Source organism: Sebastes umbrosus, chromosome 17 (genome assembly GCF_015220745.1).
Source record: "Sebastes umbrosus isolate fSebUmb1 chromosome 17, fSebUmb1.pri, whole genome shotgun sequence".
In the NCBI taxonomy this organism is placed as follows: Eukaryota; Metazoa; Chordata; class Actinopteri; order Perciformes; family Sebastidae; genus Sebastes; species Sebastes umbrosus.
In genome coordinates this window covers 11,682,186-11,705,150 of record NC_051285.1, presented here as the reverse complement: position 1 = coordinate 11,705,150, position 22,965 = coordinate 11,682,186, and the positions used below count along the sequence as shown (strand labels likewise).

Below are 22,965 nucleotides of genomic sequence, written 5' to 3'. Positions count from 1 at the left end.
CATAAACTGGCAAACCAAAAAGTTAGCCGTGCCGCAAGAGGGCAAGATCCAGGACTGGCCAAGGTCGTCCACAAAGGCCCGGGTAAAGACGTCTTAAGGCTGGCCCACGCTAAAAGATTTTTCAAATCTTAACAGATGTTGAAAATGTGAGAGACCCCACACATAACGACATGTTATGTTAAATTTAACATTTTGTTCCTATGTGATAAGCAACGATTTGGCCAAAACAGCACACTAACAGATTCATTCATGAACAATGAAGAGTCTCGACTAAAAAAAAAAAGAAATCTTGCATTATCACTCACGATCAAACATGACTTTAGTGTAAACAAACATAGCGGACGACGGGCAAGGCCTATGGAAAGGAGGCTGGGTCGCGCATCATCAACGCGTCATATCTTAGGGGGTACAACACATGCGCAGTAAAATCTGGCCTGCACTCGCCAAAATTGAGCCAATCGCAACGCACGACCGCAGCTTCAGTTACACTGCGCATGTGTTATACCCCACACCCCAAGACCCATGTCCGCATAGCATCAGTTGTCCTCGGGGTTCCTCACACACACAACAGGATATCTGATTGTAAATACTGAACATGTTTAATAAATGTAATGTAATGTAAAAAAAACACTCTTAACATACCTCACACCAGAGGAACATCTGGAAAGATAATCTACAGAACTATCAAACAATCGGGCCCACAATCGGCTCGATTCTCGTATAATGTGTGGCCGTCATTAGGCCTCACTCACAGCATGAGCCACACCAAATGAACTCTGCTGGCTGTCCTTAATTCTCCCCCCGATAAGGAGATCAGCTCCAGGTGTTCAGCTCTCCACACCTGCTCCCAATTGGGAGTGGGTGGAGCCAATTACCCTGCCCCTCAGCCCCTTAGAACATACAGTATAGAACTTAAAATAGAGGACTAAGACATTAACTAGTAAAAAAAGAAAAAATACAAGTAAAGTAAAAGTAGAACAGAGGCTGTGTTGTAGTTGCAAGCAAGTGAGCAGATGCATGGATATGTGTGTGTGTGTGTGTGTGTGTGTGTGTGTGTGTGTGTCAAGTCAGCACACTGACAGCTGTTGTTGCCTGTCGGGCTGCAGTTTGCCATGTTATGATTTGAGCATATTTTCTATGCTAAATGCAGTACCTGTGAGGGTTTCTGGACAATATTCGTCGTTGTTTTGTGTTGTTAATTGATTTCCAATACTAACATCTGCATAAAGAAATCATATTTACCCACTCCCATGTTGATAAGAGTATTAAATACTTGACAAATCTATCTTTGAGGTACACTATGAACAGATAAAAAATGTGTGAATAATTTGCGATTAATCGTGATTAATCATGATTAATTATGATTAAATATTTTAATCAATTGACAGCCCTGGTGGAAATACTTCACCGGGACTGTCACCGGCAGTGATTGTAAGATGTAGTTGAACCTGGTGACTACATTCATCTTTGATACATTCGCCTTTGCCAAAGGACAATTTGTATTCATTAAGAAGCTAAGGACCAGATCAAAAATATTTTGTCACTCCTCAGTTCTCCATCTGACAGTTTCATATTTCATTCAGCCTGATTCACGCAGTCATGTGGGAGATGAGAAGTACAATTCATTATTTATTGTGAAATTGTGTGTTTGATTGTACGACCACACTGACCATTGTGGAGGAAGTCAGAAACAACAAAAGGGACAGAAACCTCCGTGGAAGGGAACTGGTTATCTCTAGTGTTTGCACATGACAGACAGCTTGTGATGGCTCGTCACTAAAACTAAACAGGTACGCTGGAAAGCGGTCATGAGAGTTCTCAAGAACAAGAAAGCAAAAATGTCGGTGACAACATCGCCATTGAGGTGGAAAGGACAATAGAGTCAGTGGGATGAAAAAATTGGGGTTTATTATAAGTGAAAAGTCACATGAAGGGTTTCTTGAATTATGTTGTGAACAAAATATTCTTTGACCCGAGTAGAAAAACCAAATGTGTAAATGGGAAGTTACCTGTGCAGATGATTTATGGAGGAGTTTCCATCATCATCATTAAGCTCCCATTTGAACCACTAACATTTAACTACGCCAGTGTAGGTGTGTCTGTAATGATAGCCAGCAGATCATTTCCTGTAAGTACACCTCTAATCTAATTATAGTTATAGAGGTTTCTTTTGATTCAACGTCGCTGTGCGCTTGTGAACAAAGGTAATAGATGATTATTGCTCCAGGTTGGTGTGCTTTGTGGTTTCAAAATAAAGTATAATATGTTTCTCAGAAATGAAGTGCGGCTTCATTTCTTCTTTGAGTCTACTTTGACACAATACACATGTCCCAAACTACAAGCTTTATGACAATGAAAACTTATTATGAAATGTATTATGTAAGGGATAATGTACAGCAAGCCGGTCATTGTGGGATCCACCGCATCGCCCTGAAGGACAATGACCCACTAGCTGTACATTATCCCGCTTATTACACGTCTACTTACTTAAGAAAGCAAAAATTTGACACAAAAAATGGTCCTCCAGAGTCCGAGATCAGAACTGCGGCCATAGCAACGGTCTGTTATACATAGCAACGGTCTGCTATAAAGAAATAATAGACCGCGGAGCGCCAATCAGAATCGAGTAGTCAACAAAGCCGTGTAATAATATATAATAATATATACATAAGACTTTATTAAACTTTATTAGAATCATCATATACATTCAGGGTGTCTCACTCAAGGACACCTTGACATGCAGACAGTAGGAACCAGGGATTGAACCACCAACCTTGACGGTTAAAGGTCAACCACTCTACTCGCTCCTATAGAATAATGTTGGGATGGTACATGTGTCTCAAAACAGAGAAAATTAAATTTTGAGACTGTGACCTCGATCAGGTGTGATATACAAAAGGTATTTCCCCCTAAAAAACTGTTGTGAGGACTTGAGGTGCCATGCCACGCTGACCTTATCAAGTATCCACTTCCCCTCTGCCGACCACTCATGCACGGTGTGACCTTTCACGTTTCATAACATGAAAGTGGGTCATTAGCTCTCATTCTTCCTCTCTACATTAATACTCAAGTGTTTAGTCTACGTGACCGACGGCAGCTAGTTTGTTAGCAGACAGGTTAATTCCTTCCTCATTCCATCACCGGCTCAATGACGTTCGCATATTTCTTGGCTCAAGCTGGGAATGCCTGTTGGCAGCACTTCTTTCAAACACAATGCTCACAGTGGCTTCTTCTCTTTAGACGTCCTCTTTGCATCATAATGTTTTTTTTCAAAGAATTTTCCAGGTTCTGTCTGGCTGGAATGAGTAGATTTATAAGAAGGAAGTTGAAATACGGAGGAAATCAAAGGAAAAGGGAAGCAGATCTGCTGTAAGGTATTAATGTGTTGTAAAAAAAGAGACCTTTAAATCAGCTGTGACAAATTTGACGTCCAACAGGCATCATTTGTACGATCATTTCGCCCTCTGTACGATCAATTAATTTCCGGATGGTTCCAGCTCCTCTCACATGACCTCTTTCTAGCCAATCATGTTTGGTGTAGACTACGATGTTGATGACGGGCTGTCGTTCTCTCTCCCATTGCTCGACACTCATTTGCGAGAGTTTGCATGAGGGATTGCTCTGAATGCACTAGTAAACCCAGTCATTTATTAATTAATTAGCTTAGCGTATGGCCTTAACTGTTTTCATGCAGAAAATGAAAGGCTTCCAGTCATTGTAATTTTTTTGTAAAAGTAGGCTATTACAAAAATTGTCAGACTGATGGACTTATTGACACACATCCACGCATCATAGCTACTGTACGTCAGTTTGCTTTTAAAAAAACAAACAAAAAAACGATGTGGGTAGATTCGTAGGCGTGTCAAAAAGTCATTTAAATACGTGTTTTGGTAAACCTAACACTTACGCCTATTTGTTCTTGTGGTTTTGACTCATGTTTTCCGCAAAATATGGTCATTTGAAGCCTGTCGTATGATAGTTTAACATTTCCAATCTGGCAACGCTGACGTCCAATTTTAGCCATATCTAAGTAAGTCGGCCAATATATAGATTTTAGACAGAACATAGTTTCACACCATTTCTCAGCCATATCATTAACATGTTTATATGCTTTAATGTTCAAAAAACGTTTTACTTTCCTCATACCGGCTGTGCTGCAGCACCTCTTTTCACGCTCTGTCGGAAACGCTCTGCTCTGATTGGTCAGCTGGCCTACTGTGGTGATTGGTCAACCAAACCAAACTCTTCAGACTCCACTCCAGCTCCGCTCTAACTAGCTTTGTTTGAGGGCATGACAAACTAGCCGCTAAGCAGGTATTATGCATATGTATTACTTGGTGACATCACCATGTTACAGAATAAAAGGCGGGACTTCAAGCGAGGCGTTTCAGGCAGTTCAGGAGCAGTGTTTCTGTGGGGAGAGTAACTCCCTTTGGCGTGGACTTTGGACTTTGTAACTTTGCAGACTTTTACATGAACAAAAAACTATGTAACACACTAAAGAAAAGGGGAAAGCACAAAAGCATAATAGGTCCTCTTTAATTAGTGAGTGATAGAGGTGCTGGTAGCTTGATATTTGATTTTGTTTTGGATCTATCACTCAAATACCCGTCCTAATGCCTAAATGTTGAAGTTGATCTAAAACCATTTATTGTTGTCTATAAGTACATAGATAGGCGTCTTCCCTCTATCTCAGCCCTTAACCTTTTCTACTTATTTAATTCTTTATATAATAGACTTGTTTTCTTTATGTAAAGTTTTTTTTTTCCCTACAAGTCTTTCTTTCTATATAAAAACGCTTTTGTTTCTAATATTTTTTCTCTAAAGTATTTTCCTAATATATTTCTAATGCTTCTAATACATTTATTTATTTGAGATATCATGTTTATCCCTTGAGATCTCCTCCGTAGGAACCCAGTTGGAGCCAGGGGTGTTGTGTTTCTTTTCCTGAAACACTACCTATTGTGTCTCACCTGATGTTGTGTGTCTGTATAAGGCTGAACCTGAGATACTTAGCTTTTCTCATATGTAGATTCTTTTGACTGTACAACCTAGACTTTTTTATTCAAACTGTTTTTCTAATGTGGTTTTTAAATGGCCTTATGAATCAGGTAGCTTTGTGCTCCTGCCATAATTTGTAGATGTAATTGAGGACATGATTGAACACACCTGTGTCTATTTAATGCCTGTGGGGCTGTTTGTTGTCCCTCTATACTCTGAAGAAGATGGTCATGTCGAAATGTTGGTAAATTATTAAATCATTTTTGTGCATAATGGCTACGAGTGTGTGAATATTTTCCTCTAGACTTATCCTTACGTTTAGACAGAGCTAGGCTACCCGATTCCAGTCTCAAAGCTAAGCTAAGCTATCTGGCTTCATATTTACCATACAGACATGAGAGTGGTGTCCATCTCATCTAACTCCCAGCAAGAAGGCAAAGTGTATCTCCCAAAAATGTTAAGGTTGTACAATTTTTCTTTTCTATATTTATTTTATTTTTTATTATTATTATTATTTAGGTTATTTTTCCTTTAGTTATTTGTTTTGTTATATGTTGTTTTGTCGCTTTTGTGTTATATAACATTGTGTCTTGTACTGTTCTGTAAGTGTTTGTTTGGGACCCCCTCGAAAACGAGACGATGCATCTCAAGGGGGTTTATCCTGATATAAATGTCAAAGTATTCCTTTTAATTCTAAAATATTGATACCGGCCTAAAACAGCCAGTAATAGTTAGAGATAAATTCTCTTTGTATCTCCTGATCTGTTGTTTCAATCTTCCAACAATAAGAATGGGAATTATAGCATCAATATGAGGCTTTTACAACACCTTTCCCCCCCGAGATAACAAAGGTATCATGAAAAGGGTGTTTCTTACATCCTGATATTAGTATGGGAAAACATAAATATGGCCTGAAATATGACAATAATGTTCTAATTAAACAATCACACATTTATGCGCTGCATTACGAGGGCCCTTCTTTATAGATCTGCGGTAAAATGGACGAGAAATAATAATAAAAAAAGATTAGTAGAGCTGAAACGATTAATCAATTTAAATTAATTAATTAATTGCCCTAATTATTAACCATAAAGTGCCATTGAAGGACTGCAACAGAATGTAAATCACACCATTATTGCAACATACCGCTATAATTTTTGTACCTCTGCATCAAAACATGGAAATATTCAATGCAAATAATTAGACGGAGATCGAGGAATAGAAACAATGATCAATTTTAATTAAAAACATTCTATTTTTAATCAAAATATGCAACTGTGTTTCTGATGCTCCATCCTTTTGCCACATGAATAATGTGGTTGTGTCTTGATCATATATGAGCATCCACGCACACACACGCTTATCCACACACTCACACAAACACACAGGCTGACTACTTAATGTTTATTACATGATTGCTCTGATTGTTCTGTGAAGCAGAGTGAAATAAAGCGTCTAATCCAGCGGCAGCCTCTTGACGAGAGGGAGGACACATCTGTTTACTAACCAGCGACCTTTTCTTTACAGCATATAGCAAACTGACTTAATCCCCAAGTGAGGAAGTTGATTTGATTCACATATAATTAAGAATAACTGTCATGATTGTTAACCTTTCTCCTTTCTGAACTGCCCGTGTTGTAATGGAAATGTATTTATAAATGTATGTATAACCCTGTAGCCTCATGAACAGATTTCTGTTGACCAAGCTTTGCCAGAGAGCAGAACTTGAATGGAAACTGAAACACAGACACATTCGAAAACATCAGTGTTGCTAAGAAAACCCTAAACGCCATCTGACATAGTTCTCTTTTTTGTTGTTTGGTTTCCATAGGAACAGTTAAAAAGACTTCAAAAAGGTCAAAATTTCAACGTGTAAAACCAAAAGGAAGAGTCTTTTCTCGATTCAAGAGTCGTTTTGCTCCGGCAGAAGGCCGACCTCTGCCCACACAAAGCCCTTCTCAGCAAAAACAACGAGAAGAGAAGAAGAGAAGAGAAGAAGAAGAAGAGAAAGAGAAGAGTCAGAATCAACTTTCATTCATTTCATCTCCCTTGTTATCCTCCTTCTTTTATACTGCCCCCCCTCCACGCTGCCAGGTTGGGGGGAGTTAATTCTCCACCGGCGTGGGCTCTTGCAGCAGTGCAGCCACTCCCTCCTCTGCCGCCGGCCCAGAGGCCTCTGGTGTGTGTCCTGGTGTTGACTCCGACTCCGGCTCCGACGGTGGCGGCTGGCTGAGGATGACCTGCACTACGTAGTCCCTGGAGATGTTGAGTTGGTCCAAGCGCAGCCTGTCAGTCAGCGGCCGACCTGAGAAAAACCAGCGCTGGGTTGCGGCAGGCACGCCCTCCTGACTGTGTAGACGACGCTTCATCATGCCCACCGTGTCCGAGGAACGGACCGCCAGCCGGAGGTCGCGACCCGTGGAGAGCCGGAGTCGAAGCTGGCACTCCCCTCCTGAGCCGGCGTCGCTGGCGCTTCCCGTGGACGGGTCTGCGGCCCCGGAGTCTGGATCTGAACCGTCGGGCTCGTCGGAGCGCTCTTCGATCATGTTGACGGGAGGAGAGAGGCAGTAGACTGGCAGCTGGTATCGATTCCCCAGTTCATCGTAACATTCAGTCAGAGCTCCTGAAGAATGGAAACATGTGTCAACACTTTAATATAAAAAGGTTGAAGGAATTTTTGTTTTGTTTGTTAACATCTTAAAAGGTGCAGTGTGTATTATTTGGCGGCATCTAGCGGTGTGGTTGCAGATATCAACCAACTGAGTACCCCTCTGCTCACTCCTTCCTTTCCAAAACCGTGGTAACGCCGTTCGCCTCGCTCAGAGGCCATCCTTACCATAATAACACTACTTTAGGAGCAATGGAAGTCAGACGGCGGCTGGCAGTACTGCGGTTTTGCACTCCGCAGCTCACATTAACGCAGTTTCACAAACGTGGCCTTCAGGTAATGTAAAAACGTGAAAGCCATCTCTCTAGAGCCAGTGTTTGGTTTGTCCGTTCTGGGCTACTGTAGAAACATGGCGGAGCAACATAGCGGACTCCGTGAAGAGGACCCGCTCCCTATGTAGATATGAAGGGCTCATTCTAAGCTAACGAAAACACAACGATTCTTAGTTTCGGGTGATTATACATTAATGAAAACATAGTTATAAATATTATATTACTGCTAATAGAGCCCCGGAAATGTTACACACTGTTCCTTTAAGTTTGTTTTAACAGCTTTGACCATCATTCCTATCAGTTCACATATATTTTAAGCTTTATTAAAAGTCCGGTTGGACACAAATCAATGAGAGGTTTAAACAAGTCTATTTTAACCAATTCATATAAACCACAAATTTCAAATTAAAAAAGTGAAGTGAAACATTGTCAGGTTACTTCAGGATTAGCTGATCTACTGTAGCTACATGCATGGTGTGTCATATTATAGGAATCACTTATACATACATTACGGAAACCATCATCTGCAGCAGGTTACAGCTTACTGTAACCCACATACCAATATAAACAAACCTGTGTGCGTACATAGTTATATTTAGTACACTAGGTAAATGTTTAACTGGGAAGTTCCAACACAAAGCAATTAACAACTAAAGTGAACATTTCAGGTCCCTAAATATTTCCCTTAATTTCTCACTTTCAAATGAATGGTCTGGATAAGTCATGCTTCCCACATTTATGTTGGATTTAAATTCAGTTTTCTTTTGTATATTTTCGTTATTGCATTCATGAACTGAAAGTGAAACACTCACGTCATTTTTTCCATTTAACAAAGACCTGTCCTCCAATTTACATTTCGCTGTAGTAAGATAAAATGGAGAAATGAGAGTAAAGACTCGCCAGAAAACAAATACTGAGGAAAGACAAGTGAAAGCAGGAAAAAAGGGATTTCTTATACTTTAAAAAGCATTATGTCACTGATGACCAACCGTGATTCAAACACGTAGTGGGTATAGAGTTGGTGGAGAGAGGGGGAAATAAGACCTAGTTAACAGAAACAAAAAACAGTGGTATTTGCAGAGGGGGGACCCCCAAGGGTCCTCAAGGGGATTTCAGACAGGTCCCCCCACACAAAGGTTTAAAGTCACTACTTTTCACACCTGAAAACACCAAGCAATGTTATTGTGGTAATGGGTGTTTTGATCACAAGGCTTGCTTGCCTGAATAAAATCCATAGACTGTATATAAGAAGTGGACGTAGTCACCGTGACCCACCCATTGGTTTGTAGACTTCCGTTTTGAAGACTCAAGGGCGGCATTTTGGCTGTCGCCATGTTGTTTTTTGCAACCAGAAGTTACACGAGAGGATTGAGCCAAGTACAACCGAACGCTGACTAAGACGTTTTTAGGCAACCAAAATGTTACAATTAACTTTCATGAACAGAACGTCGCGGTAGTAACCCGTCAAACACAAGGTAGCCACGCCCTGAAGGCCTCTACATACCGGAGGGGGCGTGACGAATACACAAATACTAAATACTCGCCTGCGAATATTATATGTCTTAAGGCTTTTATTGTGAAACTTAAGAACGGAAGGAGTAGATTTGGTCTGCGCTGTCTTTGTCAAGGTTGAAAGGAGACTACGGAGCCTCCTTCTTGTTGTTTCATAAATATAGGCGCAACAAAAACCCATTCCACACTATGTGATGGATTGATGCCTTTATTCGCGTTGCAAAAGCTCAGAAAATTGACCTCATTCCGGAAAACATTACATTTACAGGGCTGACCCGAATGCTTCAAGGCTCCAACTGTTGCCATGGTAATCAACCTCCAAATCAGTATTCGAATGCTTTGTTTTTTTGTATGTTATATTAATGTATAAATCCCTAAATAGCCCATGAATTAAGGAATAATCCCACAACATTACTCATTATTCATAATAAACATGAATTATTATTAGTTATTTTAGACAGGTATATATGTTTGTCGTGTGTAGAGCTGCGTTTGTGTACAGTTGTGTGGCAGCGGCGCTGTCCCAAAGCTTCGAATACCTTCGAATATAAGCTTCGAAGCCCAACATGTTTTATTCGGGACAGCCCTACTGGTTTATTCCCCATGTAATATTCATGTTCTGTGTGAAAGTACAAAGTACAAAAAAATATATTGACGTCCAAATTAATTACATGAAGAAAATGTCCCCAGTGTGTAAAGGCCCTAAAGCTTCCCCTGCTTTATGGTCTATTTGACTCTAAATGGGACCATAATTTACTAGATGGACATCATGCTGTATTGAAGAAGGCTTGAAACTAGAGATTGAGACCATAAACTCGTGTTTACAATGTTTACTGAGGTAATAAAATCAAGTGAGAAGTAGGGCCATTTTCTTCTATACAATCAGGCTTCTTTTTGCAACAAGAGGAGTCGCCCTGGTTATTAGAAAGAATGCAAGTTTGAGGCACTTCCCCACAGACCCGGAGGTTACCATCTTGTAAAATCCCAAAACAGCCAATTCCTCCCAAATGTTTTGTCTTTATAATGGTTTTGAAGAAATGGAAATGATGTTGCCCTTCTGACAGATAATTAAAGACCGTGGTGAAAACTCCACAAGTCATCTCAAAACGTTTCAAAAAGGTCAACACACCGCTGGTGTTTTGTTTTGTTTTGTTTTATGACTTAATTGAGCCAATGGCCACTCGAGAGAGAGACAATGAGTTTTGTGTTGAGTGAGACTGAGATGAGTCAGCAGGATGTTGCTCTCGGCTCTCTAGATGACGACTGCTGTGGTCAAGGTGAGGACATTAAAGCAACGCTACCCCTCGGGAAACGGTTTACCAGAGCGTATGTGAGAGTGAGAGGTGGAAAGTGAGAGCGTCACACACTTTCTAAAACTGAAATGCGTAGTAATGTGGACCATAAGTGTGAAGTTATAATAACAGCACTCACCAAAAACCACTTGGTGGGAAAAGAACTACAAGTTATTTCAACCCCATAACAACATCCTTCCTTCCTTCTGTCATGACAAAAACCTTATGTAGGCAAACTCTTTCAGCTTATGCAACCACATAATTTGCTGACATACCAACATAGTGACACAATTTGTATGGTGAGCATGTTTTTAAGGTATTAAAGCTCTCCACTTCTGTCAGTAACATAACTGAAATATCAACATGTGCAACACATATCAACACCTAAAGCTGGGTTTATGCTCGCTGTAGTGTCCCTGTGGCGAGGGGGCGCGAGCCAAAAATGACACCTATTGTTGTGTAAAGCGCGGAGTCTCCGCAAGCTGTCGCAGCGCTTGGTTGTGCATTTTGAATTTTGTAACTAGGTGCCCACTGCGTGCGCACAGCTCTTCAGACACGACTGCCACAATAAGATAAAAGCAAATAACTTAAATTAATAAGTAAAATAATGAATTAGAAAGATGGTCAGTTTGTTTATAAATGCTTTAAGAAAATTTACATTTGAGTAAAATACTTTGCCAGCCGAATCAAATGATTTACAGGATTTTCAACCTTTGTTTCATTATAATACATTTCATATTTGACTCCTTTCTTTACAGGGATTGTATAAAGGTGATAAAGTATGTCCATGAATATGAGATATGACTTTATAGATAATTACAATTCCTCCTTGGCATTGTGGAGTTTGGTTTATGGCATTTTGCTGGTAGCACTCGTTGACTTCTTCCCGGCAGTTCGGAGAATATTGCAACGAACAACGTATTGGGCATAAACGCCTTTGTGCGTGCTCGCACCATATGTGGAGGCCCACACCACGGTGCCTCGCGCGAGTATAAACACAGCTTTACTGCATTCAGTAGTGTCAATTGTTGTTTGAATTATAAATGTATTAAAGTCCAGTTTGAAATCACATTTGATCATCCTGTTTTTTGTAGTCAAAAATAATGTCAACGTGTTTTTTATGTGGTGTTAGTTTTAACGGTCGGCCAATTTTGGGCCGTCGGTGAGCGTCTGTTGGCCTAGTTTTTGCCATGTGTCCCGCACTGTCAGCTCTAGTCTGCCCTTGTCAGAGTTTTTTCGGCCGATTCAGCGTGTTGAAGCAGCGGCGGAGCTCGTTGGTGAGAGAAATCACTCTGAATGGTGGTTCAGTTTAAGCGTCTCATGCACGAGAAGAGAAGCGGAAGTGAGGAAAGCAAGCCAACGAGTAAAGTCAAGAAGGCAAACACAGAAGGCTCTTCTCATTTTCCATCTTCATCTCATCTGATCATTCCAACACACGGATATTTTCACAACGACATGGCCATCTGGAATGAAGCCAAGTGGTGAGTGAGAGTGGTGTGAAGATGGTCGGCAAACGCCGCTTTGTTTCACGTATGTATCATAGCAACGGCTTGTATGTAGTTTCTCTATTTGAATGACATACAGACTACCGCCACCTGCTGGTACGGAGAGTTATTTCCTCTCCAACGTACGTGCTAGTTGGCCGTTGGATTGTTGTCTTTGCGGTGTGTTCCAAGTGCAACATTTTTGGGCCAAGACACAGGCTGGCCTTCATCACCGCTACTTCTCTGATGTCGGTTTGGTGTGTCAGGGCCTTGAAATTCCTTTCATGTGAGACAGTGAGACGCCAGCGGAGACAGCTAAATATGTGGAAGCTGTCACAGCTGATGTCACAAAAGGCTAATATAAATACAAGATAAATGTTACACATGGTTCACTGACTTTCTCTAAACATGATTTGGATGCGAATCTGTCTGTATATCTCACTTGCTTTTTTTCTTCTCCAGTTGGCTCCACATTAGTGTTTATCCTTCAGCTGCAGAATGCTAATGGCTTCCAGGTGGTGCTAATGCCTTTCGGATTTCATTAAACAACATGAGTTTAGATTGAAAAACATCACTGCGAGGGGGGGAAATCAGCCTTGCACCAAATTAGATAGGGTTCTTTTTTTATGATACATGAAAGATTATTTGTTGCTGCAGTGCTGTTTCGCAAAAAGTAGCTTGACTGGTTATGGGTGAAAACATAAAGGCGTATAATGATGTGAATCAGTGACGTTTTCATTCGTTGCAGGTTGGATAGAATCCAACATGTTGACCAACAGCTGATGCAAATGGTTCCCATTTTCTGCTTCACAGAGTTACTTTTCAAGACCAAGTTGGTCTCCAGTCTAATTATACGCACTGAAAAAGGAACCCATCGACTGATGCATGAATGAAAGTCCCCATTATAAATGCAGTGGGAGTTTTAAGGAACTTGAAATACTCAGTTTCATTTCGTGAATAGCAACAACAACGTCTGCACTATATAATATGTTTTAGTACAGTAACGGAAGCCAGCCAGATCACGGGGCCAATCAGCGTCCTGTGAGGAACTACTGGCAGCCACGCGTGTGGTTTTAGGTATGTGTGACGACACGGAGAGGCGACTGTTCGTTCTAAACAACAATGGTGGCTCCTGTAGAGGTTAGCGTAGATGCTGCAATAGCATCGGTTATATCAGAACTGGAGAGTATTTCTTCATTTAAAAAAGAAGAGCAAAGAACGGCACTGAAGGCTTTTCTTGATGGAAAAGATGTTTTTTGCTCTTCTCCTGACTGGCTTTGGCAAGAGTTTGATTGACAGATGGTTCATCCAATCACCTACCAAGTAGTTTTTTGAAAGTGCCTGCCCTTTTCTAAACAGTTCTCAATGACGGCTTCTCGGATGGTTCTGTGTAACAAACCATCGGGTGCATCAGGTTAGCAACATGGCTCTATCTGTCTACCAATTTGGTCCAGACTATTGGATACAACTACTGGATGGATTGCCATGAAACTTTATTTACAGACATTCACAGTCTGCAGAGGATGAACCCCTTTGACCTTGGTGATCTTCTGACTTTTCATCTAGTGCCACCATGACGCCACATTTGTGGTTTGGAATGAAACGTCTCAATTGTTGTTGTTACTACTGGAATGGTGAAAGCAAAAAAAGAGTGCAAAGGAAAGACATAAAGTTGTCAGTAATAAAAATATGAAGTATTGTGGCTGCTCTTTGTATTGGAGTGGTGGATTGGTGAGATGGTGACATCAGGCTTGGGGAATCCACAGCTGCAGCCCAGCGGGATCTGATCTGACCTGGCCAAACTACGAAAGGAAATGGAGCAGGACAAGACACTGACTATGTTTACACGCACAGATAGCCTATCTGTTGGTAACTGCTATACCCACATCGTATTCAGGTAGCGCTGACCTTGAGATTTAGTGTCCCTGTTGGCCTACAAACAGAATAATTGTGTCCGGCTCTGGTTTCCTGCACAGGAGTTCACCTAGCCCATCAGAAATAAACTGCCTTTGATAAACAGGGCATTTTTTGGGGAGAATCCAAAGTAAGGTTCTGCTTACTACCATGTTAACTTCAAATATACATGATGCTGTGCCGGTGTGGTAGGGGATAACGGATATGCAGTAGGGATGTCACCATACCGGAAATTTAGTAGTTGATACCAATACCAGTGAACAATTCTCGATACTCAATTCGATACCACGGTAAAAAAGTTTTTTCGTCCAAAACTACATTTAACAAGATTACATTTGAACACATCATGATAACGTTATATTTACCTTCGCCTGATATCATTTTTACTGAATAGAGCTTGAACGCATCATAATAAAACTCAATGCAACCTCCGTTAACGTTAGCTCCGTTATTTAGCCAAAGAGGATTCAACACAGATTTGTTATTCACAGTGTAGCATTATCAGGGAAATTTTCCCCGGGACGACTGGACGCTGTTAGTCTTGAGCCCTGATTCCCAGTACCCACGGTACTGTAGAAATACAAATACTGTCACGTTTTCAGAATTGTGGCATCGACTTGGCACCGAAGTAGTGTTGTCACGATACTGGAATTTCCAACTTAGATATAATACCTTGAAAAAAATCGATAATCGATACCACGGAGAAAAACTGACACGACATTGAGGGCATATTTTTATTAAAAGATAAATAGCGGTATGTGTGTCAACTTGCTGTCGGAGAGAAGAGAGAGCAGAAAGCGCAGCTGTTACCCGTGTATCGATACTGTGGAAAATAAAGTATTAAAACCGTTTCAAATATTCAGTATCGATATGTACCGATTTTTTTACAAAACTATACCAAAGCATCGGTTTTTGTTACATCCCTGTGAGGTCCATGAACATGTTTTATATCAGAGCAAGCCAGTCATCTCAACTGTTTTAACATAATGAGAATTAGTATTCAATCCACTAGTGACGTTTACTTTCACTGATACATTAAAAAACTCACTTTTGGACTCTTGTATTAAAGTCTGGAGACGGAAGTGAAATGCCACCGGAGGGACAAAATGCATCACCATCCAAAACTCACCACGACAACATTTTAACAAGAAAAAAGGTAACCTTTCCTTTCCTCTGTTCGGGTATTATGAGGTGAGATGAATTAGGAATCGAGAGAATGACGCACATCCACAAATAGAAAGCCTACACAAGTGGCTGATAATTACTGTGTGGAGTTGTTGGGCTTCCTGAATCTGAGCCAGTTTTATTGATCTGTTCTAAGCGAATGCTCTCCAGTAAGTTTTAGAAGATGCATCTTTATACTTGTGTGAGTGATTACTTCATTAAATCCTACTTTCAGGAGGACACGCCTCTTTTAATGTATTATTTATTGATTGATCGTACAGTACAGTATAAACCTCCTAATAGCTAGTCTAACCTCTACGATGCCGTCATTGAGATATACTTAAAGGTTCTGCATCTGTGTAACTGCAGGCTGAATACTGTAAATGCGTGTAGTTACTTGGAATCAGATCCATATTCATTAAACACTTATTATTGTGCAGAGAAGTATCAAACGTCCCTAGCAGAAATGAATAGTCATGTGTGGCAAAGTTTACTCCCTTATTTATGAAACTTCCCCGTCAGATGACACTTGAAACTACAGAGGATACTTCCTGGGGAAGTTTTCTTACATCCTTAAGCTTCTCAACTTAAACTCTATTAACCTATATAACCTATTAATATGTAATAGATGATATTCAGTGGCCCCTCAGTGGAAAGGCAAAATGGAGCATTTTTTAAAACAAAAATATGATGTTGGAGAAAACCCTGCACCAGTAAAAGCTCTAAAGGATGTGGTGTGGAAAAGTGACCCTGAATACTTTGGATTCATAATGGCAGGCAGTGATGGGTGAGGGTAAGCTGAATATTTACATGGGTCATTACACCTGCCAGTGGCATAACACATTTTTATAGCCCAGTTTCTCATTTATTTGAGAAGGTGGTCCTCGGAAATTATTTGACATAATCAGAAGTTGGCCTCAAGTTGCAAAAGGTTGAGAACCCCTGCTCTACAGTATATTACTCTTCTACTCTGGACTGCAACCACAACTTTCAGGAAAGTCTTTCACGGGCTGCCGCTGTAGGGTGCGCGTGCAGCGGCATGACAGCTCCCCGAAAGTGAAGCCAAAACATCTCGATCGCCCCCTGGTGGCTGACTGTTAGTTTAGGAAGCGCTTGACTTGATATGCAGCAGAGTTTTCTATAAGCAGAGCACGCATTATAAACATCTGCAATCGTTCATTTAATTGCGGGAAGCCAAAAATCGCGATTAATATTCGATAAATTGTGCAGCCCTACTTAAAAAAACATTCTTGTCTCTTCCTGTATTTTAATGAACTTGAAATCCACAAAAAAACAAGATCTGCAGCCTTCAGTAAAGCATCAAACTGTTAAGAAATTCTCTACAGCTGTGTTCCTGAGTTTTAGGTTCTCTAGAGAAGTTGGGAAAAGGGAGTCGAAATTCCTGAGGTGGTAATCATCAACTGCAACGTCCTACATAAAGTCCCCCCAGCGGTATTTCACGAACAACAAACTATGGCTATGAGGTATCTGCTACATCTACCGGTGTGGTAATGTGCGTTACCGTGCGGCAGTGTGATGCTGGCCCCGTCGAGGATGGCCTGAGCCAGCAGGTGGTCATTGCTCTCAAAGGCGCTGGCCGCCGCCCGCAGCGCATCCCAGATCTCCTTCCGGCCCTCGAATGCTGGCGCCGTATCCCAGAACTCATCTCTCTTGCTGCGCAGCTGGCCTTCAGTCATCGGGTAGTCACTTTTCCATTTAGGCCGCTCTCTCTTCAGGGGCTGGTTACGCCCTAGAGCCACTGGGAGAGGGAGGACGAGAGAGAGAGAGGAAAGATGGAGAGAGAAGGAAGACAGGAGGGAGGGGAGATGAAGGAGAGGAACCAGAAGAGAAAGATAGAAAAATAGGATAGATAGAGGAGGGGGTGAGAAGGAGGAGAAGGGATAACCAAGATAATGAAATAAGGAAATAAGGAATCAAATGTGGATGTAGGGAAGAGAGTAGACAGACGTGGAGTGGAAGTTGACAGTCAGAAAGAGAGAGAGGGGGAATACACAGAGGATGAAAATGAGAAGTAGGGATAAAGAGTAAAGCAGAAAGAGGCAAAAATAAGAGTTAGGATTTATCTAAAACAAAGCATCAGTCTTAAGATTGAAACTTAGATGACAGATTAAACACAAGCCTTGATATAAACATGGAGCACACGTTTAGACTGAGTAGAAGTGAAGCTAGAAGCGTTGTGTTACCAGTTACAAGGTTAGGGTTATAGCATCTAACAGCGCTCCATCTGCAGCAGAATGGCTGATGAATAACACCATCTGGATCAACAACGAAGGGGACGACAGGTACAGGACAGTTTGTACGTGTGTGTGTGTGTGTGTGTGTGTGTGTGTGTGTGTGTGTGTGTGCGTGTGTGTTTGTGTGCAACACAGGAGAGGATGACGGATCAAGGTGTTGAGTTACACCTGCTGCTGGTACACATGTACTCTGGTGATCACATGGCACACTCCCGACAACACCAACCTTCAACTGACTTTTTGTAGTAAATAAGAGGTGAACTGACAGACTGTTTACGCGTACCTTGACTTTTCCCCCTCTTTGTTTGTGTATAATACAATAATCCACCTGCTGTATACAAGACTTGCACTGTTATAAGAATTCTCTTCTTACAACAACCAGATTTTGCATTTTCTAAAACATGATTTGTGAACCCAGGGCCCTCTTTGTCAAAACTATCTTCCATCTCTTGCAAAAGCAAACACTCCAACGCTCTACTCTGCACACAAACACCAAATAAAAGCTCTTTCCACATGCCGACTGCACACTGAGATGACTGATGTGCCAAGTATAAAACACTTATCTAGAGTCTTTGGCATTTTCATTTGCAGCATGCTGTAAATATAGACTATGAACACAAATGCAACGGGGAAACACATTAGTTTATTCTCAATACTCGTAACAGTATCAGAGACAACCACTGAAGACGACATGAACATAGTTGCCAGATTGTACTGTAAACAAAATTCAGTATGTTGCAATTACTTCCTCTAAATTTCTCTCCAAAATTGCCCTCTATTGTTGCACACATCCAAAGAGCAAACCTGAATCCTGTTTACAGTGTTCAAGCTCTGATTTCTAAGTGATCTAATTGGTTACAGGTGCATTCTGGGTGCAGGTGACTGATAATTGAGAGTAGGTATTTCACTGCCTGTTTACCAAACAACACAGTTCTGAATGATGTGTCTAATGTAGAATGCCATGTGTAGTTAGTTCCAAAAGTGTGTTTTTAGAATTTCAATCTTAGTGTAAAGCAGACAATGTGCTTATGGTTTAGCTGGTCAATAGACGGCTGCATGACTTAGTGGTTTCAACAACTGTGCCACAAGTACCCGTTGTTGTGTCTCGGCATTTGCAAAAAACTGTAATCGAGGAACAATGAGGTCCTTGGTTGACAAAATAGGACAAAACTTCAGTTGTGCCTGTGTGGAAATTTAGACGTTGCGGCAGTTAACTCGAACAGATAATGACATATACAAAGACCATTAACTACACATGTGGTTATGTAAATAAAACATCAGCAGCAGCTCACATTGACTCTAACGAAAACAGAATATGTACATTAAAAATGTTCTGCATGCAGTTTAATAATAGTGATCTGCCAGAAAGACCTGCCTGAATTCATGTGTATGTACTTGTGTGTTATCACCAACTTGACTGCTTGCTCATACTTCTGCATTAGCCTACTTTCCAGCTCATCCATCTGCTCATAATTTACCTTTAAACACGAGCCTACCTGCCTGTCTTGCAGGAATTCCCCAGAAATCCTCAGGGATGTATGTGGGCCGGTAATAGATGGTTTTATACTAAAATATCACCGCGCTTGAACTAGGTAAACCTAGCTATAACATTTGCTTTGGTGAAAACAGATAAATTGACATGTGATCGGGTCTAATCGCCTTGTCTCTGTCCTCATCAAGCAAGGTGTCAAGTAACAGCTGCTTGTCTGCATCTGTTTTAACACCACACAGCTTCTTGTTACTACACACAGATAAAGCTGGGTTCTCTGCAACCTGTTTACGTGACATCTAGACGTCCAGGAAGTCTGGGAGATAGCCGAACAAGTCGTCAAGACGGATGTTGAGTCAAAAAGGAAGATATTAAGGAAACCAGGCTATATCTCAGCATCTCTAAGTGTTCAGTCCCCACCCCCCAAACCAGCTCTATCTCCCAATCTGTGATTAAAATAACTTACTAGCCAGTCAGTGGAAGCCCTTTTCAGAACCAGACAAGCAGGAAACTACTGTACAAAGTTGTCTACAGCACCTCAGCTTGATAAAAATCTCTACGAAAGATTAATGCAATGTAATATCAGATGCTTGTGCATGTCATAGCCGTATGTACACTGTCAGTGTCTCCTCTGTAAACTACCTAATGAAGGCAAATCTATGGCAGTTTTTGAACTTGCGTACACCGGACCTGATGTATTTTTTGATGGTTCAAGCAGTCATCCGAGTTATACTCTCAACAGAACACAATGCCAGTTTTTGAACCATTGTACACCAGACTTAATGCATTTTTTGATGGTTATATAAGGTAATTCGAGTTATAGTATCAACAGAACACTATGCCAGTTTTTGAACCTGCGTACACCAAATTTAATGCATTTTTTGATGGTTTTAAATGCATCAACTTGATACTATAACTTGTAAAACCATCAAAAAATTAATTAAATTCGGTATTAAGTTGATACTATAACTTGGATGACATTTAAAACCATAAAAAAATGCATTAAATTTGGTGTACGCAGGTTCAAAAACTGGCATAGTGTTCTGTTGATACTATCAACAGAACACTATGCCAGTTTTTGAACCAGCTTACACCAGACTTCATGCATCTTTTAATGGTTTTATTAACCAGTCATCCAAGTTATAGTCCCAACAGAAAATAACTACTGGTAAAAAAATAGTGTACCCTAAATATTTTTTTACTTAGGGTAATATCCTGCCCCATAACCTTAAAAGGTATTGCATGCACTACTGTTTATTGCTCAACAAATACAATAAACCTAATCCATTGCAGTCCATAGTGGATGGACAGCATGGTGCGTATTGCTCTCGTGCCTTGTTCACAATTAAAAACACACTTCCTTTATCATAAAGCTGAAGCAGCCTTTGAGTTTTTGACAACATTTTCCAGCACTAAACATAACCCCAACACCTAAACTCTCTTATACAAAACAGTATAGCATGAATGATAAAGTGCAGCTTGCATGAGGATAACAGTACAGGACATAATTGAAAATCAGACTAGATCACTCCCCTTGCATATGCCAGTTTGTGAACCAGTTTACACCAGACTTCATGCATTTTTTAATGCTTTTAACCACTCATCCAAAATATACTATCAACAGAAAAATAACTACTGGTAAAAAAAAAAAATAATGTACCCTAAATATTTTTTAGTTAGGGTATAGTATCCTGCCTCCATAACCTCAGGTATTGCATGCACTACTGTTTATTGCTCAATAAATACAGTTGCAGTGCATAGTGGATGGCCAGCATGGTGCGTATTGCTCTCGGGCCTTGTTCACAATTAAAAACACACTTCCCTTATCAGAAAGCTGAAGCAGCCTTTAAGTTTTGACAACACTTTCCAGCACTAAACATGCTCTAATTTGCTTCTACAAAACACAGTCAATAAAAAAAAAAGCATTAACAATAAAGTGCATCTTGCATGAGGATAACAGTACACATAATTGAAATCAGACTGGATCACTCCCCTTGCATTGCATGCCTCTGCCGTCTGTGTGACCCATATTTGTTATGCATGAAAAAGCTAGCAGGCTAACTGTGCTACATTGTAGCAGGTTAGCTCAGTCAAAAAAAGCAAAGAACAAAAAGGGAGGCGGCGTCGCTGCAGGAAATAAAACCCCCAGTTTATTAACAAAGTAGCGAGCAGGCATCTTTTTCTCTCGTCAAGAAAGGCCCTGCTGTGCTGTGCGGAGGGGAGATACCCTATGTCTGTCTGGCTCGGGTATATAAAGGAAAAGGAAAGCAGACCTCCAGAACAGGACAACATGCACAGGAAGCCCCCCTACTAATAATAAAGCCCCAGCTTTGCAGACACTAAAAGACGCTTGAGTTACCTCCAGTGCCGTCCGAGTTCTCGTTCAAGCTGCCGGAGGAGTCGTGGTGGCTCCCGACACAGCCACCCATGGATGTTTCAGCAGAGCAGCCCGGGCTAGGTAGCTCACCCCCCGGCCCACAGCTAGAGCTACATCCACTAGCCCCCCTCTCTCTCTCTCTCCTTCCCTTCTCTCCTCGTTTCCTTCCTCCTCCCCTCTTCCTCTCAGCATTGGCAGGGCGCAGCAGCAGGCATCCTCCTCCTCTTCTTCATCTGTGGTGGGGAGGAAGAGAGACAAGGTGACCGAGAAGGAGAGAGGAGAGGAGGGAGAACAAAGGAAGAAGTGCTCTGTAACAAAAAAAAGAAGGGGGGATGCTGTTGTCTCCTTTGGGGCTGCAAATGTTTTGCTTTAGACTTGATGATAATGTTTTTGACACATTTATGTTTTTTTTGTGTGCAGAGAAGCTGTTTTTCTGTCCTGCAGAAAGAAGACACATCAAATTACTTTATCTTTATAAAACGGTCACTATAAAATAAGATAAGATGAACCTTTATTAATCCCCGGAGGGAAATTCAGGTGTCAAAGCAGCAACATCAGCAAACAGTGAAACACAGGAGAGGTAAAGGTATACAAAAATGATAAAAACAATAAATAGAGATATAAAAGATACAGAGTGAATGGGTGAACATAGTGTGTACAGTCTGTCAATAAATAAATGTAATATGTACATATGTGCAGTCTATAAAGTGGTATATAGGTTGTATAGTGTAAAGTAAGTGTAAAGTGCTCCAGTGGTTAGAGTCCAAGATGGTTGCAGATAGTTGCGTGTTTAAAGTTCTTAAAGTCCTCATAGTTCTCATATGGGGGTCAGCCTTGGTTGTAGAGCCTGATGGCTAACAGCATGAAGGACTGACCCAGGCGCTTTGTGTTGTGCCTAGGGGGATGAGGATATATCCTGACAGTAGTGCATGAGACAGGTAATCTGAAAAACAAATCATGTATCTTTGTGTCCTCCGGTGCTCCTATAATGGCATCTGCAAGATGTCACAGACCGGAGGAAAACAAGCAGTAAGAGCTGATCTGGAGCCTTGCCAGTCTCTGAGCAGCTGTCAATCACTTGTGAACTCCGATCAAATGGTCAAACTAGGCAGCGCTGATCAAATATAAATCACTGTTACTGTAATGACTATTTCTCACCTCAAATGTTTTCAGAAACATCTTGTAGTGTACTGTTTAGCTGTAAAATGAGAACATTTTCTGCTATGTTGAGATCAGTTGAGGAAATACCAAGCACCGCCCACCAGCCAGAGCACAGCCAATAGGAACGCTCTCTCTCTGAAATGACGTGATTTTTCTAAAGCCTGAAAACAGAGCCATGAGGAGGTGCAGAAGTCTAGTTTTCTCTCAGAACACTTGAATTACAAGATGCTGAAAGGTTATTGTGGAATTTTTGCCCAATGATGCCGCAAAAGATGTTTGCCTACTACATAAATATATACATATATTTGTTGCATTGGTTGGTCAGATTTCGCAACAGAGAGTGAAATCTTTTTTATTCTATTGTACTATTCTCTCA

At 41.0% G+C, this 22,965-nt stretch overlaps 1 protein-coding gene across 1 annotated transcript; it reads right to left on the bottom strand.

Annotated features, from left to right (window-relative positions):
• Positions 1 to 6,220: 6,220 nt before the first annotated feature.
• ubtd2 (ubiquitin domain containing 2) lies at positions 6,221 to 21,660 on the bottom strand. The gene is made up of 3 exons (XM_037748638.1): positions 21,411 to 21,660; positions 16,830 to 17,066; positions 6,221 to 7,624 (listed from the first exon to the last, which is right to left on the bottom strand). Exons 1-3 carry the CDS (start codon positions 21,478 to 21,480, stop codon positions 7,107 to 7,109), a joined length of 825 nt encoding a protein of 274 aa, XP_037604566.1. The 5' UTR covers positions 21,481 to 21,660; the 3' UTR covers positions 6,221 to 7,106.
• Between the last annotated feature and the right edge of the window lie 1,305 nt (positions 21,661 to 22,965).

Bases quoted from the DNA above. Each gene is read 5' to 3' on its own strand.
- ubtd2 (XM_037748638.1), bottom strand. From the start codon at position 21,480: ATGGGTGGCTGTGTCGGGAGCCACCACGACTCCTCCGGCAGCTTGAAC. The intron at 17,067-21,410 runs GTAACTCAAGCG...TCCCTCTCCCAG, and splicing joins GAACTCGGACGGCACTGGAG to TGGCTCTAGGGCGTAACCAG. The intron at 7,625-16,829 runs GTAACGCACATT...TCCATTCTTCAG, and splicing joins CAGCATCACACTGCCGCACG to GAGCTCTGACTGAATGTTAC.